The sequence below is a fragment of the Helianthus annuus genome, chromosome 5 (genome assembly GCF_002127325.2).
Source record: "Helianthus annuus cultivar XRQ/B chromosome 5, HanXRQr2.0-SUNRISE, whole genome shotgun sequence".
Classification (NCBI taxonomy): Eukaryota; Viridiplantae; Streptophyta; class Magnoliopsida; order Asterales; family Asteraceae; genus Helianthus; species Helianthus annuus.
Window position 1 is genome coordinate 43,012,676 of NC_035437.2, and position 26,531 is coordinate 43,039,206.

Here is a 26,531-nt window from a genome sequence, read left to right on the forward strand (position 1 = left end):
AATTCGGAAAAAAACTTAACTCCGTTAAGCTATTTTAACGGCGGACTATTTTACAAAAAAAAAATGGACGAGGTCGGATTATTATTGGCTAATAACTGACTTAGGATTATTATCGGCCAATTTCAGAAAGATGGGATTATTATTTTCCAATTTTCCTTAATTCTAAATGCATGTAATTAATGTAAACTCGCTTGATTAGTATGTACAGATTAACATGATTAATTGTTGTCACATTACAGGTATGTTTGTTTTTGTTGTTGTAACGTCCATAAATTTTCTTTTTAAATTATTAAATAACAACGTACTTTTCTAACGAAATTTGGGCATGACCCGTTTGAAAAACGAGCGGTCCCCTGTTTTACATAACCCAAAATCATTCAAAAGACACACATACACGTCAAAACATACCATGTTTTACTTGCAAAACCATTAAGTTTATGTACGTACTTACGACAAGTTTTCCAAAAGACAAACATAATAAAATCTAGGTTTAACTACTAGACGAAAACATAAGTGACAAAGTACTAAACATTGACTTTTACAAAATGCGGAACGCTTGACGGGCTTGAGGCGTGTTCGAACCGGGCGGAGCTTGATAGCTAGACATGAGATTTACCTACATGACCACAACATCAAAAACTCATTAGAACAAAATTACTTTCTTTAACCCAAGAATCTAACTTACGGGCTAGAAACAAATGTGACATTCACAACTTGTTCTTTGCTACATTCTTTCATCCTTGCACGGTAATATGTTCCAACGGAACTTCATACCATTCCTTCTAAACTTACAATAACATCATTCGACCCTTTCAAGAGAAGGGTCTATACATACATCCTTCTCCATATTTGATTCGAATTAACACATTATTGATAAACACATATCTATAATGAAACCAAAAATTTGTACAAGAAGCGTACCTCGGTCTTGATCCCCTTGTTGCTTCACTTGACTCGAACTTTCTTCCTTAACGCCTACATATAACCATTCATTCTTTTAATTCATGTTTCATCCTCATTTACACATATCAATCGATAAAACATCATACAATTTACTCATGCTTCATAAACATGTTCAATTCACACAAAGTTTATGGCTTATATGACTAGCATTTTCATTGAGGCATTTTGTCAAACACTTGATGTGCACATTATCAACAAAGCACAACGTACAAGTATTTATTGCATAACCCTACTTATTCACCTTCTAAACTAACAAGAATCAATCAAGTTCATAACTTTCTTTCATCCTACACCATCTTAACTAATTCTTCTATCTCTATGCAAGATCATGTATAAATTTTCATCTAATAGCTTACATGCAGAACATTGGGTTTATGATTTCTTCACAACAATTGGGTAATACACTTAAATCATTCAATCATTCAGAATTCAAGCAGAATTTTCGAATCATTATGAAACCCTAACTCTTACTTGTACATAATTTCCACATAATTTCATGATTGGGTCAAAACCCACTTTCTACAATTAATCCAAAACAGAAAATTTGTGACAACCGTTAATTTTGCATGCATCCGTACAATTAATTAATTTTAATTATGAGCTTAATGACTGTGCTTGATTACAACTGACACTTTAAACTGCTTACTGATTTAGATTACAAACATACATGTGCATTCTTACATACAGTCACTTCAATTATTTCATACAGACTCTTAGTGACAACCTGATGCACAAAGCACAGTTAGTACAGTGAGCGAATAACTCAGACAGATGCTGACAATGCCAGCACATAGACAGACACTATTTTTAGGCCAGTATGGTCCAGGGATAAAACACTACACCAATATGGAGTGTAGGGAAGTGAGGACCATAAGACTATGTCACTAGGTGATAGTTTGAGTGCCGGAAAGTGCCTAAAACGCAATTTAATTACAGAATTCCGCATTTTCAGTAACAATTCAGCTTTTAGCACACTCATATTATACAGAGTATTGACTAAATGGTCCTGGACACTTTCCTAAGTGTTGGAATTAAATTCGTTACAAAAAGATGCACAAAAGACGCTTTACGGGTCAATTAAACGCTTTAACGGAACGATGCGAAACCGAACAACCAGACATTACCCGGGACATGAAAATATTGTTAGAAATATTATTTTATTATTTTAAATTAATCATGGTCACAAAAATCCCTATACACCATGTAAACATGACATACACCCACTATACTTGTAAATACCCTTAACCTTCTAACCTACTACCTTCTAATTAACAAGATTTACACATTACCCCCCCCCCCATAACCGAAAATCTGCCCACATAATTAGAGAATATTTTGTTTAGATCTTGTGTAAGGCAAATCTCACTTCCATTGGCCAATAGGATGGGTATGATTACCCTAACCCCTATTAGTGCACATTTCCAAGGATTACCCATCATCACAAAGATTGCAACCAATCTCCTCCCTTCTCTCTCTTAATTTTCGGTTCATACCCCCCCCCCTCTCTCCACAACTGAATTCCATCACTACCATACATCAAACCTCCATTTCTTCTCCATCAAGCTCACATTCAAGTGGTAAAGATCCTCCATAGAAGTGAGAAGTTGGAGTGCTCTCAAGAAGCCTTGTTCAAGCTTTTCTCACCATCATTCTTTATCATCTCATCCTAAGATTTCAACCCTAGCCTTGTGCTAGTAGTAAGTCCATTCATACTCTTGTTCCACTTTGATTCTTGTTCGATTGTTGAATGTTCATCACACACAAAAGCTTAAACAGCTTGCTGAGTTGGATTTCCAGCCAACTTCAACAGGCTGTAACGGGATCATTTTGAAACGAAAAACGGAATTTCTAAAGCCTAAAATGAGTATTTTGGAATAACTAAACAAATGGCGCTGGAATCATAATTTTTCGAGACCGTTTACTATTTTTAAAAGGTTATTTTTGGACAGCAGCTCAAGCTGCATTTTTACTGCAGAAAAAGTATGTTATTTTCAGAGTCACAACTTAAAACCTGAGTAAAATCAACTCATGAAATTTTTACAGTAGATAGACACCATTGTCAGGACGACCCTCCAACTGGAATTTCGTCAAACGGACTTACGGTTGATTTTTAGTGAATATTACCGTAAACTGCGATCAGAAGGTAACAAATCTGATTGCAGTCGAGAAAATGATTTTCTATAAAATATGGGTAACGAATTGGACTTTGATATTTTTACACAATAAACTCTGGAACATGTATGACATTCTGTGAAAATTTGGTAATTTTTAGAAAAGGTTAACTATTTTATAAAAATCCTCGAAAACAGTCTGGTTTTGAGTAATAAAGCTGAAATAAAGTAAGTAACGTTTTGTTTGACGATATGTCGGTTTGATGATTGAAAATGAACTATTGGATATATAAAAAAGAAAATGATATGCTATTTAAGCATGGACACCTCTATTTACAGAGGAGACTCTGCCGAAATTTTCCGAGAATCCGAACACTTAGTAAAACATTCGAGAAAATAAATACGAAATAGTTGTCTAACTATTTTTCTAATAAAGTTAAAATAATTATTATTATTTTAACAACATAATACCAAAGTAACGTAATTCAAAACACTAAACTCTAAGCCAAGGCACGGCCCGTTCGTCTAATAGACGTTAGACCATTGTAGGTAGTCGTGTTTGCTGAGGAGATTTGGGTTACGAGTACCGAAGACGCAATACTGTGAGTTCATGTCCCCCTTTTCTCTTAACCGTTTTCAGTTTTATACTTCGGGGGTGAAATACATGTTACAATTATTACAGACATTTACAGACTTTTACAGACATTTACAGACATTTACAGACTTTTACAGACATTTACAGACATTTTTATACATGGTATGATTAGCTAAGGAACTTACTGTTAGATCACGTGAATGGATAGGCTATTATCGTAAGACCATTAATCCTTGTATAAGGACCGAGAGGCATGAGTGATAGATCTATTGGGTGTTGCGAGCCCCACACATGGGCCAGCGTGTGGCTGCATGTGGTGACTATGTCGTTCCGCCGGAAGGACCGGTATGAAATACGCGTTACAGGTTTGAGTGCTTCCTAGACCATGTCACTTATTAATGTATTAGCTACACATTAATTGATCTGTTTTTCCTTATTGCTACATACCAAGGACATACATTTTTACAGACATATTTCACAATCTATACAGACACACATTAATGATTTATACAGACTCACATACACATGAACTCGCTCAACTTTTGTTGATGTTTTCCAAACTACATGTATTTCAGGAAATTAAGTATGGATCTGGCGGGCGTTGGAATTTCAAGTCATGTTAAGTATAAAGATGTCATCCATGGTTTTTGGGTTTGGCCAGTGTGTCTTAATCCTGGACGAGACACGTCTTCCAAACTTGGATTACAACTATTATCTTTTGATGAGTCCTTAGCGAACTTTTACACAATTCATACGGTTTGTAAAACTTAAATTTTGAAGTCTACGTTTTAGACAATGTTGTTATGTTTTAAACTCATTTTATGGATGACAAATCTTTGGTATTATCATATAGATTGTTTGATATGGTTGAATGCAATGATAACAAGTAAGTCACCCCATAATCACGCTTCCGCAAAAGTCAGGGTGTGACAGCTTGGTATCAGAGCTTCGATCGTAGCGAACTAGGATTCATTCTCGAGTCTAGACTACGATCAATAGGGCTCTCACGAAAACGCTTTTACAAACATGTTTTCATTGCATACACAAAACGCCCAGATCCAGGGAACAAACATTTTTACAAACAAAAGGCACAAATACACATTCCAAAATATATGTTTATAATTCAGTCTTAGAGACTGAGGGATTCAATCTTAGAGATTGAGGGAGGTTCAGCCTTAGAGGCTGGGGAGGTTCAGTCTTAGAGACTGAGGGGATCAATCTTAGAGATTGAGGAGGTTCGGTCTTAGAGACCAGGTAGTTGGTTTTAGGACCAGGGAGTTGGTCTTAGTGACCAGGGAGTTAGTCTGAGAGACTAGGGAGTTCGGTCTAAGAGACTGGGTGAGATAGTCTAGGGAAGACTAGGATGGTTACTTGCTTACATTGCTATCGCATACATGCTTAATTGTTGATTATTGATAAACGTGCATATGTGGAAACTGTTTTAATACATACTATGACTACCATGCATCGATACACATGTCGCCTTGATCAAAAAGCGAGTTGTCAAGCATTGACGACCCTACCGCCACCGCCACAGATGATGAGACTGTACCTGCGCCAGAGATATTTACCTCAGACACTGAGAATGACCCTGACATGTTGACCAAGAACGAGGACGACTGCCAACCATCCGCGCTGCCAGACCCTGGTGATGAATTACCCTTGCCGATGGCTTCCTTGACAAGAAACTTCCTGTCATCCTTGTTTCGGCCCACGACCACCTCCTCATTTGGACACTTCGATGACGCGCACATCGTGACTCCGATTCTCGACGCCGTGCCGCTCATGATTATTTTCCCCAAGAATCTACCTCTTTGACAAATTGTTTGATGACGACGTTAATCTGCTTATTGATGATCCTTCCGTTGATACCCAGGATGATGGAAAGTTAGATGAGGACGTTGTTACTAACTCTACGTTTTGGGATCCCTCTTATCAATCTATCCTCTGATTCTAGTATACACTCGATTTCAGACTCCTCTGAGTCTGTGACATTTACAACCTTATGGATGGTCAGACTGCAACTTTCTACTACTGACACGGATGACGACGCCGTTATGACTGCTGCACTATCACTTGCTCGAGGCACCACACCGTTACATGACCCGGAGACTGCCCCTGAGCTAGCTTCTGCACCTTTGTGGGACAACTTGATGTTGCACCTGCTGAACCTGTTTAAACATGATATTATTTCTTTTGGACTACCATACCTTGCACTCCTCTTACCAGACCCAGTACCTGTACCTATTAATCTTCTTTTGTTGAGACATTTCTACCACACCTGCACCCGCTGATGTTGCACCTATGAAGACCGACGTCCATTGCACCGACATGCCTACCGCTCTCTTTCAAGACGTACCCGCACCCCGGGAAGGCGCTCCAGGTCAGCACCCGCATAACGATTCTTCTGCTACAGCAACATTTTTCCTAAACTTTACAAGATGCGCCGTTTGCTACATTCACCTCTACAACGCTGGACAAGTCATTTCGATGGATCCCTATGCTACACTATGTTGATTTTAGACCCTTGTCATCCCTCACATTATGGAGGCTACACACAGGATGAGTACACCTGTCACATGAGCTACAGTTTGAGGATATGATTCGCAGAGTGTTGGAGCTTGAGCTGACACCACATTTGGTAACTTCAAATGCAAAAACATTGCATAATTGAAAACATGATTTAAGTATTTACATCACAAGACAGCATATTGCCTGAAAAGTTTATGTAACACACCACGCCCTCCACCCTGTCTATTGCCAGTACACATTGAACCTCCACATATATCAAGGTTCCTTTTGCGCTCTCGACCGTTGCTATCACACCGTTCCCAGGATTCTGATACTCATTTCTTTACTATCGAGCAGCAGAGCAGACAATTACTTCGACGTGTACACAAGCCCGAGGAGGAAGTCCACGCGTGTTAATGGTTTACTTTCTTTTCCTCCTCTTCCTCAGTCACCAGTATAGTTGGTTTCTGGATTTATGCGGATTGCATTACACTTGGGTAAAGACACCAATAATAAGCCGGGATTGCGAAGACTTTTGAAGACCACTTCTGACTACGTAATTTTGATACACTAATATACGTGTTGGACAAGGGTAGGGTGACCCTGTGTCCTTCCTGATGTGATACATTATGTAAGACACAGTGATTATGGCCGGAGGATAACGAAAGCCCAATCATCTTTAACCATGCGACAATACTTATGACTAATAACTAATGAAAAACTCAGTCGCTATGTTCCCACTAAGCACGTTGTTGATCAGTATATTTGTGCTATAACTATAATGCTACATGCTTACTTGTTACGTTCCTATTTACAAGTTGTGCAATAATTGTGATGATACGTGATTGACTGTTACAACGACTGCGTATATACATATATGTAATATATCTCTGAGGTCCTATTCGTTAAATAGAGACTTGTGTACTCGTGTCCTTAACAAGACCTGACCTAACCAACATTCTTCTAGGAAGATGTCGACTCCAGGGAACACCGATACCAACAACCCTCTGCCGACTACAGAGGCGGAATTTCAAGAACGCCTCTTACAGGTCATCGCTCAATACGAGGCCCTTCGCTCTGAGCGCAGCGGAGGTACCTCGGGAAATAACCCAGCCAACGGCTGTACCTACAAGCAGTTCTTAGGCTGCCAGCCCCTACTTTTCGATGGCACTGGGGGTGCCGTAGCTTTCATGCGTTGGATTGAGAAAACGGACACTGTTTTGCGTGCGAGCAAATGCGCCCCAGAGCACCAGGTCACGTACATTTCCGGACTGTTCCAAGATGGGGCTTTGTCATGGTGGAAACTCCAGGTTCAGACGATGGGCGAGACTACTGCGTATGCTTTATCATGGGACGAGCTGAAAGAGCTAATGCATAAAAAGTACTGTTCGAGAACAGAAAGCCAGAAGGTGGAAACTGAGTTCTGGAACTTGAAGATGGAAGGTCCAAAAATAGCTGAGTATGTGGAGAAGTTCCAAGTTCTGTCGCGTATCGTTCCTTACATGGTAGACCCAGAGTTTAAGAAGATTGAGCGTTTCATTTGGGGATTGGCACCCCAAATCATGAGCATGGTGACGACATCAAAGCCTGCAACGATCGCTGAGGCCATCAATCTAAGTGTGGCCTTGACTGAAGAAGCAATCAGGATGAACAAATTTTCAACCTCTGAGGAGAAGAAGGAGACTCATGTGGAGTCATCTGGAGACAACAAGAGGAAGTTCGCAAACTTCAAACAGAGTACTCAGACGAATAGCAACAACAAGGTCAAAAAGAGAAAAGAGAAAAGAGTACATGGGTAAACTACCTAAATGCGACAGGTGCCGACGTCATCATACCGGGCGATGTAAAAATGGGAAGTGTGACAGCTGTGGCAAAGTGGGACAACAGGGAAACGTGTTGGAGTGAGACGAAGCGTGGAAAGAAAGGAAAGAGGAAAGATAAGGGATGTTATACCTGCGGGGATATGAGGCACTTTAGGAAAGATTGCCCAAGGGAGATTAAGCAAAATCATTGGAAAGATGTCTAACACCGGAGCCGGAGAAGCACGCCAGGAATCCAAGCATGGATATCGGTACGTCCCATACTACTCAATGTTATGCATCTTTATTACCAAATATTGTTGCAAATTCTACGATTCGCACCTCTAAGAGTTCGAGAGTATAATTGGTTTAAGCAGCGAGTAAGTAGATATTCCAATACCCATTAGAACTAGCTTAGGGGAAGCTAGTGGAAGCCAACACAGTAACTGGAATCGGCAAGATAGAACACGGGAAGCGTAAGATTACACTTGATCTACTGCCAATGAATTGGGAGACTTCAACAAGGTAGTTGGAGGGATTGGTTGACAAATGATCAATAGGAGATTGATATCCGCACCATGATGGCGAACGAAGAAGTGATCTTGACTCATGAAGCAGGATACGCCTCTGCAAATTACAAATCGCTTGAAGGCACAAAGAATGTTACGAAAAGGATGGGTTGTTTTATGGCTCATGTCGGGGACAAGGGAGCCGAAGAACTAAAACTCGAAGATGTCCCTGTGATAAAAGAATATCCTGAAGCCATCCCCGAAAACTTGCCAGAATTATCTACTCAGTGACAAGTCGAATTTTGCATCGATCCGCGCTTGCAGCCAATACACCTTGGCAATTTACACCTTCAGACATGCAAGGATCGACAGTGTAGCTTCAGTAGCTGGTAGAGAAGGAAGATAACAGACCAAGTTTCCCATTTTGGGTAATCCAGCTCTGCTCATCAAGAAGAAGGATGTGACTTTCAAATGAGCATCAATTACTAGGAGCCGAACGAGCTAACCCACGAGAGTCGGTGACTCTCGCTAAGGATTAACGAATTACGTATTTAACTAACTGTGAGGATCCAACTACTATTACATGACTGTTTGACGATCGAGTGTCGTTAGCGATGAATTCAGGGAGAAAGTATACCGGGGAAATCGTGGGACGATAACTTGTCTTTAGACGCACACAAGATGGTGTTTCCAACATAATGCACAAAACCGAGTTACACAGAATATGAAACCTTGAGGATCTAGAAAACATATGATTAGGACCCTTGGGAACCCAGGTCCAAACGTGTAAAGGTTGTTACTTAGACACCATATCTATTAACTCAATCGAACACCACTAACCTGACATATATGCCATTTCAGTTAACAGAATAGAAAGTACTTGAAAATTCTTTCGTTTAAATCTTCATTTTTGCTTCTAGCCGAGTAGATGTTTGCATCTCTACTCCCCTTAAAGTAGTTGTATCGCTTTGATTTTCTTCGCTGAGAGCGAACACACATTTGCTTCGATATTTGGTCATTACCTCATACTCCTTGTGTCATTACTTGAAAACTCACATATTACGCATGCACCTTTTGCTACGCGTGCGGTTTCATTTCGAACGCTTCTTTGAAATTCGAATATTATGTTGCTAAATCTAACTACTGGTTTGTGATTCGAATGGCCTACATTATTGTAACGGTTGACTCTTTGCTATCAGGTCAACACACCTTCTCGAAAACTTCTTTTGTTTCAAGATACATTAACCATGCTGAGATTTCCCTTGTTGATACATACGTTTATTGTCGGGTTACGCTAAAAATAAGTTCAATTGCTTGAACTTCTCCATTTCGCATATTTGGTTTAAGACGTCATATGATGTATTGAGAGCATCATATTCAAACATTTTTGCAAAGACTCTTTCATTACGAGTCGTAGTAGATTCGGTTGATCTATGACTCCACTAAATCGTTTGATTGACTTCGACACCTTGAGGTGATATTTTCACAAAATTGAAGCTTGTGCTAATTGGATTACGCACCTCATACACGGATTTGATTATTTATTAACTTGCACTAAATCCGTTTTGTTTATCATGATTAAAGCAGTCTCAACACAGTTGTGTGTTAAGGCAATGGTACATAGATTCATTTCATAAGCCCAATGTACCTCCTGACGATACTTTCATTGACAAATCGAATACCTTGTGGTATTTAATATTTTTTTTCACCTTCGATCAAAAACAGTGGCTCTTTGATATTCTTTGTTCAACTGGAAACTTTACGACATTGTGTAAATCAAACCTTCAGGTTGTCTTTGTACACTTTCATTTGATTTCAGGCACGATGAACTTGTTCAGTCACCATTATTATCTCTCGTCATTTCAACACCTTGTGGTGTCATTGCAAACTTGCAGCTTGTGCTAATCATGGTCGATCGTTTTACACAAAACTACATATACTTTTGTTTGAACTAAGTCATTTAAACATTCCTGATGCAACTACGAATCAAGACAATGATACACCAGATTCACTTGTATTTCATTCAGTGTATTTTCGCAATTCGAGAATGTCAGCACACAAATTCTTATCATTTACTCATTCGAAAGCTGACAGGTCATTTTCATCTCCAAGTTGTTGATTTTGAGTTCATGTAGCGGATGCTATGGTTTGTGAAAATTTGCATACTATAACCAATCATTTGAGAATCCTATTAGACAAAACTCCTCTTTTGTGAAACCCCTGTTAACTGGATTACACTAGAGTATGCGTCGATACGTCTTGTACCTTCGACGCCAAATGCTAAAAGCACATACCTTTTAATTCGTGATATTATATATATTCTTGGACTCACTTGATGTGAATAGGGTTTGATTCGATTTGGTGATTATCTACCTCGGTACTATTCATATGCATACATACATAATGAAACCCTAAGGAGTTAAGGTAGTACAAATTTCGAGGACGAAATTTTCTTAACGGGGGGAGAATGTGACAACCGTCAATTTTGCATGCATCCGTACAATTAATTAATTTTAATTATGAGCTTAATGACTGTGCTTGATTACAACTGACACTTTAAACTGCTTACTGATTTAGATTACAAACATACATGTGCATTCTTACATACAGTCACTTCAATTATTTCATACAGACTCTTAGTGACAACCTGATGCACAAAGCACAGTTAGTACAGTGAGCGAATAACTCAGACACATGCTGACAATGCCAGCACATAGACAGACACTATTTTTAGGCCAGTATGGGCCAGGGATAAAACACTACACCAATATGGAGTGTAGGGAAGTGAGGACCATAAGACTATGTCACTAGGTGATAGTTTGAGTGCCGGAAAGTGCCTAAAACGCAATTTAATTACAGAATTCCGCATTTTCAGTAACAATTCAGCTTTTAGCACACTCATATTATACAGAGTATTGACTAAATGGTCCTGGACACTTTCCTAAGTGTTGGAATTAAATTCGTTACAAAAAGATGCACAAAAGACGCTTTACGGGTCAATTAAACGCTTTAACGGAACGATGCGAAACCGAACAACCAGACATTACCCGGGACATGAAAATATTGTTAGAAATATTATTTTATTATTTTAAATTAATCATGGTCACAAAAATCCCTATACACCATGTAAACATGACATACACCCACTATACTTGTAAATACCCTTAACCTTCTAACCTACTACCTTCTAATTAACAAGATTTACACATTACCCCCCCCCATAACCGAAAATCTGCCCACATAATTAGAGAATATTTTGTTTAGATCTTGTGTAAGGCAAATCTCACTTCCATTGGCCAATAGGATGGGTATGATTACCCTAACCCCTATTAGTGCACATTTCCAAGGATTCTCCATCATCACAAAGATTGCAACCAATCTCCTCCCTTCTCTCTCTTAATTTTCGGTTCATACCCCCCCCCCTCTCTCCACAACTGAATTCCATCACTACCATACATCAAACCTCCATTTCTTCTCCATCAAGCTCACATTCAAGTGGTAAAGATCCTCCATAGAAGTGAGAAGTTGGAGTGCTCTCAAGAAGCCTTGTTCAAGCTTTTCTCACCATCATTCTTTATCATCTCATCCTAAGATTTCAACCCTAGCCTTGTGCTAGTAGTAAGTCCATTCATACTCTTGTTCCACTTTGATTCTTGTTCGATTGTTGAATGTTCATCACACACAAAAGCTTAAACAGCTTGCTGAGTTGGATTTCCAGCCAACTTCAACAGGCTGTAACGGGATCATTTTAAAACGAAAAACGGAATTTCTAAAGCCTAAAATGAGTATTTTGGAATAACTAAACAAATGGCGCTGGAATCATAATTTTTCGAGACCGTTTACTATTTTTAAAAGGTTATTTTTGGACAGCAGCTCAAGCTGCATTTTTACTGCAGAAAAAGTAGGTTATTTTCAGAGTCACAACTTAAAACCTGAGTAAAATCAACTCATGAAATTTTTACAGTAGATAGACACCATTGTCAGGACGACCCTCCAACTGGAATTTCGTCAAACGGACTTACGGTTGATTTTTAGTGAATATTACCGTAAACTGCGATCAGAAGGTAACAAATCTGATTGCAGTCGAGAAAATGATTTTCTATAAAATATGGGTAACGAATTGGACTTTGATATTTTTACACAATAAACTCTGGAACATGTATGACATTCTGTGAAAATTTGGTAATTTTTAGAAAAGGTTAACTATTTTATAAAAATCCTCGAAAACAGTCTGGTTTTGAGTAATAAAGCTGAAATAAAGTAAGTAACGTTTTGTTTGACGATATGTCGGTTTGATGATTGAAAATGAACTATTGGATATATAAAAAAGAAAATGATATGCTATTTAAGCATGGACACCTCTATTTACAGAGGAGACTCTGCCGAAATTTTCCGAGAATCCGAACACTTAGTAAAACATTCGAGAAAATAAATACGAAATAGTTGTCTAACTATTTTTCTAATAAAGTTAAAATAATTATTATTATTTTAACAACATAATACCAAAGTAACGTAATTCAAAACACTAAACTCTAAGCCAAGGCACGGCCCGTTCGTCTAATAGACGTTAGACTATTGTAGGTAGTCGTGTTTGCTGAGGAGATTTGGGTTACGAGTACCGAAGACGCAATACTGTGAGTTCATGTCCCCCTTTTCTCTTAACCGTTTTCAGTTTTATACTTCGGGGGTGAAATACATGTTACAATTATTACAGACATTTACAGACTTTTACAGACATTTACAGACATTTACAGACTTTTACAGACATTTACAGACATTTACAGACATTTTTATACATGGTATGATTAGCTAAGGAACTTACTGTTAGATCACGTGAATGGATAGGCTATTATCGTAAGACCATTAATCCTTGTATAAGGACCGAGAGGCATGAGTGATAGATCTATTGGGTGTTGCGAGCCCCACACATGGGCCAGCGTGTGGCTGCATGTGGTGACTATGTCGTTCCGCCGGAAGGACCGGTATGAAATACGCGTTACAGGTTTGAGTGCTTCCTAGACCATGTCACTTATTAATGTATTAGCTACACATTAATTGATCTGTTTTTCCTTATTGCTACATACCAAGGACATACATTTTTACAGACATATTTCACAATCTATACAGACACACATTAATGATTTATACAGACTCACATACACATGAACTCGCTCAACTTTTGTTGATGTTTTCCAAACTACATGTATTTCAGGAAATTAAGTATGGATCTGGCGGGCGTTGGAATTTCAAGTCATGTTAAGTATAAAGATGTCATCCATGGTTTTTGGGTTTGGCCAGTGTGTCTTAATCCTGGACGAGACACGTCTTCCAAACTTGGATTACAACTATTATCTTTTGATGAGTCCTTAGCGAACTTTTACACAATTCATACGGTTTGTAAAACTTAAATTTTGAAGTCTACGTTTTAGACAATGTTGTTATGTTTTAAACTCATTTTATGGATGACAAATCTTTGGTATTATCATATAGATTGTTTGATATGGTTGAATGCAATGATAACAAGTAAGTCACCCCATAATCACGCTTCCGCAAAAGTCAGGGTGTGACAAAATTCGACTTACCGCTTGTTGTACTAGCTTAGATAGTTAAGGTTTCGAGTTCATGCATGTGATTTGGCCTTGGTTTCCTTTTCAATTTAGCTAATTTGCAGAATTTAGGGTTTCCCCCTTGCTTTCCCCTTCTTGATCGATTTCCAGTGAACACACGTATGTGTGTTTTAGTTTTTCATTAATTCTTATTTACTAGTAATCATAAAACTTCCATCTTTTAACAAGTTTAGTCCCCCTATTTATTTAATTTGCTCATTTATCATTTAACCTTCCTTCAAATCAATTACTAGTATAACTACTTAACTAGGTTAAATATAACATGTCTAGACATTTCAAATAACATAAATAAATTGCATATTTTGGGGTGTTACAAGTCTACCCCCCTTAAAAGAGGTTTCGTCCCCGAAACCTTAATACGTACCAAATAATGTCGGGTAGAGCTTCCTCATTTCATCTTCTAACTCCCATGTAAGGTCTGATCCTTTCCGATGTTGCCATTGCACCAAGACTTGCTTTATAGTTTTGTTCCGAAGGTGCGTTACCTTGGAATCCTTGATAGCTATCGGTCTCTCAATATAATTCAATTTTTCATCCAATACAATATCGTCAAGGGGCACATATGCCGTCTCATCCGCTAAACACTTTCTCAATTGTGACACGTGAAATGTGTCATGTATTCCATCTAAAGTTGGCGGTAATTCTAACCGATATGCTACTTTCCCAACCCGGGCTAAAATCTTGAATGGTCCTATGTAGCGGGGACCTAGCTTTCCTCGCTTACGGAAACGGATTATACCTTTCCATGGGGAAACCTTTAATAACACATAATCACCTATTTGAAATTCGATAGGTCGCCTCCTTTGATCTGCATAGGCCTTTTGTCGATCTTGAGCTGCTTTTAAACGGGCTCGCACAAGATCGATCTTTTCGTTAGTTTTAGCTACTACCTCATTGGGTGCAATTTCTCTCTGCCCCACCTCTTCCCAACAAATTGGAGTTCTACACTTCCTTCCATACAACAATTCATACGGTGCCGTTCGAATGCCGTTATGGTAGCTATTGTTGTATGAAAATTCCACCAATGGCAAGTGGTCATCCCAGCTTCCCCCGAAATCTATCACACATGCTCGCAGCATGTCGATGAGTGTTTGAATGGTTCGCTCAGATTGACCATCCGTTTGGGGGTGGTAGGCGGTACTGAAATGTAATTTTGTACCCATACTTTCATGAAAACCTTGCCAATATCGAGATGTGAATCGGGTATCTCGATCCGACACAATAGATACAGGAACCCCGTGTCGTGATATTATCTCGTTAACATAGATCTCCGCCATCTTTTCAGAAGAGAAAGCTTCCCGAATGGGTAAGAAGTGTGCGCTCTTGGTGAGGCGGTCCACGATCACCCATATAGCATCGTGACCTTTCCTTGTCTTAGGAAGCTTGGTCACTAGGTCCATCGTCAATTCTTCCCATTTCCATATCGGAATCTCTAACGGTTGCAACCTCCCGTATGGTTTCTGATGTTCTGCCTTCACTTGCAAACACGTCAAACATTTTGCAACATACTTGACGATATCACGTTTCATACCGGGCCACCAATAACTTTTCTTCAAGTCCAAATACATTTTTGTAGCTCCAGGATGAACCGAGAATCGGGATTTGTGAGCTTCTTCGAGTAATACACCCTTTGCTTCGCTAAACCGAGGTATCCAAATACGACCATACATGGTTTTAATTCCATCGGATCTTTCTTCGAATTTATCCACAAACCCCTTTGTTCTTTCCTTTTTAGAATCCATTCCGCTTAGTGACTTGATTTGGGCTTCTTTAACCATTTCGAGAAATCGAGGTGTAATTACCATCTTCATGGACTTTACTTGGATTGGAGGCGGGTAATCCTTTCGTCTCAGGGCATCGGCTACTACGTTAGCTTTACCCGGATGATAAAGGATCTCACAATCATAATCTTTAAGAAGTTCAAACCACCTTCGTTGCCTCATATTTAATTCCCTTTGCTCGAAAAAGTATTTAAGGCTTTTGTGGTCAGAATAAATAGCACTTTTCGTACCGTATAGATAGTGCCTCCATATCTTCAAAGCAAACACTACTGCAGCTAACTCCAAATCATGGGTTGGATAATTACTTTCGTGTGTCTTCAATTGCCTAGAAGCATAGGCAATGACTCTACCCCTTTGACTCAAAACACATCCCAACCATTGGTGTGACGCATCCGTAAACACCACCAAGTCTTCCGTTCCATCAGGTAAGGTTAGTACCGGGGAACTAGACAGCTTTTCTTTCAAGGTTTGAAACGCCCTCTCTTGATCTGCACCCCATGAAAACTTCTCATCCTTCTTGGTTAACTTGGTCAACGGCAAGGCCAATTTAGAAAAGTCTTGGATAAACCTCCTATAATAGCCTTCTAAACCCAAAAAGCTTCTTACTTCACTTGGGTTCTTGGGGGGTACCCATTTCATAACGGCTTCCACCTTTGACGGGTCTACTAAGATACCATCCGCATTAATCACATGACCGAGAAATTGTACCTCTCTAAGCCAAAAAGTACACTTGGAGAATTTCGCGTACAATTTCTCCTTGCGAAGTACTTCAAGAACTTCACGTAAATTGCATGTATGTTCGGTTTTACTTCGGGAATAAACCAGGATGTCATCGATAAAAACTATAACGAATTTGTCTAACATGGGCCGACAAACTCGATTCATAAGATCCATGAACGCGGCAGGCGCGTTCGTTAATCCAAAGGACATTACTAAGAACTCGTAATGCCCGTATCGCGTTCTAAAAGCCGTTTTCGCCACATCCTCATCTCGCACTCTTAACTGATGGTACCCAGACCGCAAATCTATTTTTGAAAACCAACTTGCCCCTTGTAACTGATCGAAGAGATCATCGATTCGGGGCAATGGGTATCGGTTTTTCACCGTCAGCTTGTTCAACTCTCGGTAATCGATGCACATGCTCATCGAACCATCTTTCTTTTTGACAAAAAGTACAGGCGCTCCCCATGGCAACACACTCGGGCGTATAAATCCCTTGTCGAGCAATTCTTGTATTTGTACCATTAACTCCCGCATTTCAGTTGGGGCCAACCTATAAGGAGCCTTGGCTACAGGTTTGGCATCGGGATACAATTTAATCTTAAAATCTACTTCACGTTCCGGCGGAAGCCCCGGCAAATCTTTCGGAAAAACATCGAGAAACTCGTTCACGACTTCAACCTCTTCTATATTAGGGGTATTCTGCTTAGTATCCACCACATAAGTTAGAAATGCCTTGCTTCCATTTCGTACGTACTTGTATACTTGGACTATAGAACAAAGCTTCAAATTGATATTCCTTTCCCCTTGTATGCTTACTCGTTTTCCTCCCGATGTTAACACATGAATCACCTTCTTCTCACATTGAATTTCGGCCTGATGTTTAGCTAGCCAATCCATGCCAACTATAACCTTAAATTCCCCCAATATCATGGGAATAAGGTCAATGGAAAACTTCTCGTCTTCAATGATTATTTCACAATTTCTACAAACTTCGTGCAACAAATAACTCTTACTATCGGCTATCTCTACTTCTAATGGTACATGCATTCTTTCGATTCTAAAAGAGGGGTGTGACACTAGTTCACTGGATACAAACGATCTAATGGCACCAGTATCAAATAACACGTACGTAGGCATCGAGTTCAATGAGAATATACCTGATACAACATTCGGGTGGTCCTTCGCTTCTTCGGTTGTGATCTGAAACATCCTCCCCTTAGCTCTTGGGGCTTCCTCCTTTCTTGCTTCCTTATCGGTTTTCTGTTGAAGCTTGGGACACTCAGCCTTAATATGACCCGGTTGGAAACAGTTGTAACACGTTCTGGAAGGATTTGGACACCTATAGTATGGGTGTCCCTCTTGACCACAATTGTAACAACCCTTCTTCCCTTTCAAACACTCCCCCGTGTGTAACTTTCCGCACGTTTTGCATTTCGGAATACTACCCTTCGCCTTATCCTTCTTGCTTTGATCTTGAAATTTTGGTTTCTTTGAAGGGCTCGAGCTGGAAACATTCTCAGATACTCTCTTTTCACCTCTTTCTGCCTGTCTTCTTATTTCAATCTCCCTATCTCGGGCCAAGTCAACGAGCTCATTCAAATTTTCACATTTAGCGGGAATTATGAACTCCCGATATTCAGCCTTCAACATACCGTAATAACGGTTTATCTTCATTCTTTCCGTTCCTGCTATATCTTTACAGAACTTCAGCTTGTCAAGGAAAACGTTGGTGATTTCATCAATGGTTTCATCTTTCTGACGAAGATGTAAGAAATCTTCTTGGATCTTGTCAATGGCAGATTGCGGACAGTGGTACTTCAGGAAAGGTTCCTTGAACTCTTGCCATGTCAAGACTTGAACTTTTTCTTCCCCAAGCTCTTTACTATAAACATCCCACCAATCCTTAGCTCGGAGTTGTAGCAAACCGGTGGCGAACATCACTTGATCCTCCTTTTCACAATGACTCCTTATGAACACCGCTTCCGTACTTGCAATCCACCTTTGACATGCTATATGATCAATTTCTCCTTTGAATGGTAACGGGTTGCACGCCATAAATTCTTTGTATGTGCATTTGCGAGTTCCTTTCCTTCCTTGCACTTCACTAATCATTCCCTTCAACTCGTCCATCTTACTCGCCATCATTGATTCTACCACTTCCAACACATGACCCTCTACTTCTTGGGCTAAATGGGGAATACTTGCTTGCATTGCCCTTCCAATCTCTTCCGAGATCATAGTTTTCAGCTGTTCTTGTCGTGTCGCTTCATCCTCATTCGTATCCGTCATCTACACATAAGCATCATTCCTTATTTCAAACATTCAATCATCCTTTCCATCATATAATCATTCTAATAGTACATAACTTCCTTTGAAAGTTAACATTCATGCATACTATCATTCTTTAGAGTCTTCTTATAACGCTTACAATACTTCACGTATGATAGAAAACATTAAACAAATCATCACAATTGATATAGGCTGAAAATAGTCTCCACCGTAAGTTACGGTGTCACCGTAACTTACGGTGGCATTATTTTTCTTACGGTGCAAAGCTACTGCTTTACGGCAGAGGAGTTTTGTCCCAGTGTCTACCATAAGCTACGGTAGCCACCGTAGCTTACCGTGACGCCCAGCATACTATGATAAATTTCTCATTTTGCAGCCATCTTTCCAACCCGTTTTAACCCGTACCAGTCAGTTTCATCCCAAACTTTTACACATCATCCCATAATGATTTTCCTATCATTCCCTAACTAACTCATTCATAATGCAAAATCAACTTTAAAGGTACTTACTTGCTTCGCGCCGCGGATCGAACACACACTTCACATGAGCTTCTGGTTTGAGTTCAAGCATTTGATGCTTGAATCCCTCAAACCTACGCTCTGATACCAACTTGTAACGTCCATAAATTTTCTTTTTAAATTATTAAATAACAACGTACTTTTCTAACGAAATTTGGGCATGACCCGTTTGAAAAACGAGCGGTCCCCTGTTTTACATAACCCAAAATCATTCAAAAGACACACATACACGTCAAAACATACCATGTTTTACTTGCAAAACCATTAAGTTTATGTACGTACTTACGACAAGTTTTCCAAAAGACAAACATAATAAAATCTAGGTTTAACTACTAGACGAAAACATAAGTGACAAAGTACTAAACATTGACTTTTACAAAATGCGGAACGCTTGACGGGCTTGAGGCGTGTTCGAACCGGGCGGAGCTTGATAGCTAGACATGAGATTTACCTACATGACCACAACATCAAAAACTCATTAGAACAAAATTACTTTCTTTAACCCAAGAATCTAACTTACGGGCTAGAAACAAATGTGACATTCACAACTTGTGCTTTGCTACATTCTTTCATCCTTGCACGGTAATATGTTCCAACGGAACTTCATACCATTCCTTCTAAACTTACAATAACATCATTCGACCCTTTCAAGAGAAGGGTCTATACATACATCCTTCTCCATATTTGATTCGAATTAACACATTATTGATAAACACATATCTATAATGAAACCAAAAATTTGTACAAGAAGCGTACCTCGGTCTTGATCCCCTTGTTGCTTCACTTGACTCGAACTTTCTTCCTTAACGCCTACATATAACCATTCATTCTTTTAATTCATGTTTCATGCTCATTTACACATATCAATCGATAAAACATCATACAATTTACTCATGCTTCATAAACATGTTCAATTCACACAAAGTTTATGGCTTATATGACTAGCATTTTCATTGAGGCATTTTGTCAAACACTTGATGTGCACATTATCAACAAAGCACAAAGTACAAGTATTTATTACATAACCCTACTTATTCACCTTCTAAACTAACAAGAATCAATCAAGTTCATAACTTTCTTTCATCCTACACCATCTTAACTAATTCTTCTATCTCTATGCAAGATCATGTATAAATTTTCATCTAATAGCTTACATGCAAAACATTGGGTTTATGATTTCTTCACAACAATTGGGTAATACACTTAAATCATTCAATCATTCAGAATTCAAGCAGAATTTTCGAATCATTATGAAACCCTAACTCTTACTTGTACATAATTTCCACATAATTTCATGATTGGGTCAAAACCCACTTTCTACAATTCATCCAAAACAGAAAATTCGACTTACCGCTTGTTGTACTAGCTTAGATAGTTAAGGTTTCGAGTTCATGCATGTGATTTGGCCTTGATTTCCTTTTCAATTTAGCTAATTTGCAGAATTTAGGGTTTCCCCCTTGCTTTCCCCTTCTTGATCGATTTCCAGTGAACACACGTATGTGTGTTTTAGTTTTTCATTAATTCTTATTTACTAGTAATCATAAAACTTCCATCTTTTAACAAGTTTAGTCCCCCTATTTATTTAACTTGCTCATTTATCATTTAACCTTCCTTCAAATCAATTACTAGTATAACTACTTAACTAGGTTAAATATAACATGTCTAGACATTTCAAATAACATAAATAAATTGCATATTTTGGGGTGTTACAGTTGTTGTATCATATTGAGCTTATGTTTACTCTAAAACTCAATGTATTGATAATCGGTTCAAACTGACAGGTATTGCCGGTTGTACTGTCTAGTGGAGACATAACCAGTACAACAGAGCCCGGTTTAATTAGGGTACTGGTTCAGTTATCAAACCACTGAAAAATTCGGTATTACCGGTGCATACCGATGAATTAGTTTACACCCATATTCAATTTGAGTTTTAAACTCCCCATTATAACCTATTGTACGAAACTCCAAAGCGACTTTCCAATTTTTATTGTTCAATTGAAGTTCCATCGTTCCAACCCGTACGTTAACTCAATGTTCCATCATTCATATCCGTATCAATCTTCAACCAACTATCGGCATTCAGGAACCGGCTTCTCAAACACAAAATTACTTGTTAAATATGTTACTTATCTTTTGTAATTTTGGTATATTATGATTATTGGTAACTAAAACTTCCGAAAGAAATTGATAAGGTTAATGTTAAATTATTATTTAATTGAGATGTGTAAGGCATATGATATATAATGACCACATTGATGCTACTAGCTTGAAAACTCAGAAAAAAATGAAATAATAAACATAATAAACTTTGTTGGCCAAATTGCCATGGTAGTTAACCGACGGATTTTTACTCTTAAATTACTACATGTATAATTGATATATTCTTATTCGTGTGTTCGGTTTTACTGTTGAATTACTATGTTTATGTTTATGATTGATATTTTCTTCTTTGTGTTTTGTTATTATTTAGTAGAGATCTTTAAGGCATAGATAAACAACATTGATGCTACGAATAATAAACCTAATGGAAATACTATACAATATATCACGAGAAAATTGATAAACCAATGTAAAATGAGTACGATGTTGTAAATTATTGCCACCGCCACATCGCTGGTTTTCTACTTGTGTGTGTGTACACACACATGTATTCCTATATATAGGAGAAAGATAAATTGGTTCACTTGCGTTGATCAAACCCTGAAAAAACCCCTATGTTAGAGCATTCACATCCCACCCCCTTAAACCCTCTTTATTTACGTCTTGATATAAAAGTTATCGAAATCGATTTGTGAGTAGTAATGTACAAGTTAAAGAAACACAAACGAACATGTTGTGAAAGCCACCTTACATTTTGTTTTTTTTTTTGTTTATTATAATAATATTATAATGCTTACTTATTTTCCGAGTCCGGTAAAATTTTTGTTGAAAACAGAGTTATATTCGCAATAGAGTGTCTTTTTATATTGTAATCTATTGGTCGAACAACATTGGCGCCGATATCGGTATTTCAAAATTGTTAATGATATTCGCTTTACACATCTTGGTATCCTTTTGTGCGTATAACTACTTTATTTACTGGGTTTTATCTTTTGACTATTATAACGAGTGTCGATGATATACAACTAATTTAATGATACGAATCGATAGCGATAGTAATTTCGTTGAGGAAATTCCACTAGTAATTTATTAAAAAGAAAAAAAAAACAATAACTTACGAATTAATAAAAGTCACAAATGGACTATATCACCCTTGGCCTACATAAAACCATTACCCGCATATAAAGGTCAAAAAAGTAATTACCCAAAAGCAAACAAGCAAGCTCAGTTAGAAAAACAGAGGTTTCGTTAAGAGCTAGGGTTTGGGGCAAACAAAACAAAAAAAGAAACCTCATACAACATAGAAATGAGGCGGCGGGGGAAGGTTTCTGAAGGGTGGTCGCCGCCCTACGTCGCCGATGACTCTCGTTTTGCCCCCAAATCGACAACCCTTTCTGTGTGTGTGTATATATATATACATTTTGACTTCAACTGCCATCTTAAATATATAAATATATATGAGTGAATTGCTGTTTGCTTCCCTGTGTTTTAGCCAGAATATTTGGTTCAGACTGCCTTTTCTGTTTCTGTGACTCAGGGGGTGTTTGGCCTAGCTTTTATTTTTTTTTTGGCTTATGCTTATATTTTAAAGTTGTTGGGTATAACAATAATAATAGTAATAACAATATGAGGCGGTGATGATGAATTTCTTGTTGTATGAGTAGATCAGCCAAGTTTGAGACTGTCCGTAGCTTGGCGGGGCGACTCTCTGGCTGTTTCTATCACTGATTCAACCGAGATTGTTGCAGCCATGGCGGATCTGTCCTCTTTCATCTGATTCTTTACCGATCTGAGCCTCTTTTTTAAATTATGTTTTCTTTGTAAATGGTTTAAATATATTTTTCGATTGTTTATATGTCTGTGACAAATGTTTGTCATGCTCAGGATTTGGTAATTTTTATATATCTAACATATGGAAAATACATATAGGGGAAAATACACATAGGGGGTGTTTGGGTTAGTTTATTTTGGAGTAACTTATGACTTATTGACTTATAAAAGTTAATAAGTTGTTTTTGTAGTGTTCGGATTAGCTTATTTAAGAAGGTTTTGTATTTTGAGAAGTTATTTTTGAGAGTTAACTGCCATTTTCGTCCCCGTGGTTTGGTCACTTTGGCCATTTCAGTCCATTTTTCAAAAATGCGTCATTTTCCTCCCCGACGTTCTGGAAAGTTGCCATTTCCGTTCAAAAATCATAACCCAGTTCAGTCAGTTAGTAAATAAGGACTGATTGTGTAAATTTGTAACATAAAGGACTGATTGTGTAAATTTGTAACACCACCACCACTAGCCCTGCCACCACCACCACTCCGCTGCCACCACCACCACCGCCACCACAGCCACCACCGCCACCACTGCCACCACCACCACCACCACCACCACCGCCACCACAGTCACGGTCACCGGAACCTGCAACTTCACCGGAACCTGCAACTTCATCCGAATTCAGGCATATCGACCACTTCCATCGTCTGCATCCTCCATTGATGTTGGTTCCACAAAACGACTGATGTTTCATTGATGTTGGTTCCACGAATTTCGGATTGATTTCGGACTAAATCGAATGATTTTTGGTTGAATTTCAGACTGATTTGTTTGAATTTCGATCAAATATTATTCGTTTAAAGAAAAAAATTGTTGTTTAATCACATATTGTTGTTTTTTTTTTCAAAGTACAGATCTGTGCAGAATTATTTTGATCGCTGAAATCAGTCTGCAGAATCTGCAGAGGTGTTCGGTCATTGCTGATTATTAGCCGTATAAACAAATCTGCTGTCATTGAACAATTTGCTGAACAGGAAACATATCTGCTGTCGTTATATAATTCGTTCAGAACAGATTTGCAGAATTATTAGCCGTATAAATCTATTTGTTCTGCTGATCTGCATCCGAAAAACCCATTCGCTGCTGAATTACATCCGCAGAATCATTAAAATCGCGATGATGATGATGAAGATCGCGATGATGATGATGAAGGTCGATGATGATCGATGATGATGATAACAGATGATGACGATGATGACGTTGATGGTGGTGGTTCCGGCGGCGGTGGTGACCACCGGAGCTCCGGTTTCGGCGGCGGTGGTGACCACCGGAGCTCCGGTTCCGGCGGCGGTGTGTATACATTATATATATATATATATTATATATATTTTATAATTATATTAATATTTATACATTTTACTTAAATGGTCCTTTATGTTACAAATTTACACAATCAGTCTTTATTTACTAACTGACTTAACTGAGTTATGATTTTTGGACGGAAATGGCACCTTTCCAGAACGTCGGGGAGGAAAATGGCGCATTTTTGAAAAATGGACTGAAATGGCCAAAGTGACCAAACCACAGGGACGAAAATGGCGGTTAACTCTATTTTTGAGAAGTTAGAATTTATAACTTCTCACTTATGACTTAAGTCAATAAGTCCTTATTAGGAATCCCAAACACCCCCATATTTGGGATGAAAGTTATGGAATTGATGCTTTACAGGTTATGTAGTTTAAAATTTTCATTCATCGTCTTAATGTCGGTTTACATAAATGAATTGTACTACCATAACAGAAAACACATGTATCTAACATTGTAAAACGTAGGGCTAATTATCTTGAGATTTCTTTTATACGAGTATGATTCATGTTTTATGGTTTAAAAGGAGCTTATTCCGACGAGTGTGTGATCACCGGAATATCCTTGTCGGTGTGAACCCTAGGCGTGGAGCCTTAAATGTGATACAAAAAATGTTTGGAGTAAATGTGTAGTGAATGTGTAATCAATGAAGTTGGAATTGAAAATGCTTACCTTAAACAACCGTCGACCTCAGTTATATAATGCAGATCACTTATCTTCCCTGTGAGAGCATCAATGCCATCTAACGGCTTTGTTGGGTCCTTGGGAGACTCAGACATGTATCTGATCCCCATCGGCTTGATACCTTGGTCATTAAATGAAGCCAACTGCTTCATTGTACTTTTCCGGTGATAACTTCCTCTTGCATAAGGGCAATTAATGTTGCCTTCAAGAGATAAGACGTCCTCCTTTCCCGCCATTTCTTTAGTTCTCTTTTAGAAGACATAAAAGCCACCCTTTGGGCTTGCTAAGAAGCCTAGATAAGAGGGGAGCCCAAGACGAGGCAACATAACACCAAGTGGGCCTCGTCGTCAAGTCATCTCTAGCCCCAGGTCACAAGGCCCGAGACATGTGGGCTTGGGCTGAAGTTTCGTGGCGCCTCAACTGTAGAGGTGGGGCCCCTTTGTGATGATAACAGTCCCTGACGACTCTCGGTATTGATAAGGCCTCCTTGATCCGACAGCTAGGGTCTTTAGTGTCACATCCCGACCAAGTAAAACAACAAAACGTGGCGGAAACGTCGGGGAGTGTTGTAACAGAATCATTGTTTCACAACCGTGGATTAAACAAATTTCGTTTTATTGAATTAAATGAGTTACAATGTCTTAACAATAAAGAAACATAACAAAATTAACTAGTCTTGCATCTTTTAATGTCACTAAGGCCTCGTCCAATCCTATGTGAGCATGCATCAATATCATCATCAAACATCATCAACTATTGTATCTGAAACACATGTGAAAGTACGTCAGCATAAAAATGCCGGCGAGTACATAGGTTTTATGAAAAATAGGATTCATGACTTAGTTTTCAGAAAATGTTTAATAAAAACTTGTCATGAATCCAGTTTAAGTGTTTGCTTTTATAAGACGTTTGAAAATCGATGATAGATATGTATAGTTAAAAAGAATGATGTAAGGTTAAATGAATAACCAAGTAAAAATGAGTTTGTATAAAACAAACTGTTTTGTAAAACAATGTCTTGTGAAAAATATGTTATTTATGTAAAAATGTATAAGTCCACATTGAATGATTTAAATAACGCTACGACATGTAATATAATACAAGCACTTATATATAGGAAGTACCAGCGGCGTATCCACCATGCTTGTATCACATTACACACGCCTCGCTACTTAAACCACTTACCCAAA

At 38.5% G+C, this 26,531-nt stretch overlaps 1 protein-coding gene across 1 annotated transcript; it reads right to left on the reverse strand.

The window, feature by feature from the left end:
- Positions 1–457: 457 nt before the first annotated feature.
- Positions 458–20,920, reverse strand: LOC110942624. Its single transcript, XM_022184399.1, has 5 exons — positions 20,778–20,920; positions 20,183–20,236; positions 17,777–18,908; positions 922–975; positions 458–616 (listed from the first exon to the last, which is right to left on the reverse strand). Exons 3-5 carry the CDS (start codon positions 18,906–18,908, stop codon positions 600–602), a joined length of 1,203 nt encoding a protein of 400 aa, XP_022040091.1. The 5' UTR covers positions 20,183–20,236; positions 20,778–20,920; the 3' UTR covers positions 458–599.
- Positions 20,921–26,531: the final 5,611 nt, after the last annotated feature.

What these genes read in the sequence shown, in the direction of transcription:
- LOC110942624 (XM_022184399.1), bottom strand. Translation starts at nt 18,908, where the DNA reads ATGACGGATACGAATGAGGATGAAGCGACACGACAAGAACAGCTGAAA. An exon ending in CCACCCGAATGTTGTATCAG is followed by an intron (nt 976 to 17,776) that starts GTATATTCTCAT and finishes GGTTATATGTAG; the next exon opens with GCGTTAAGGAAGAAAGTTCG.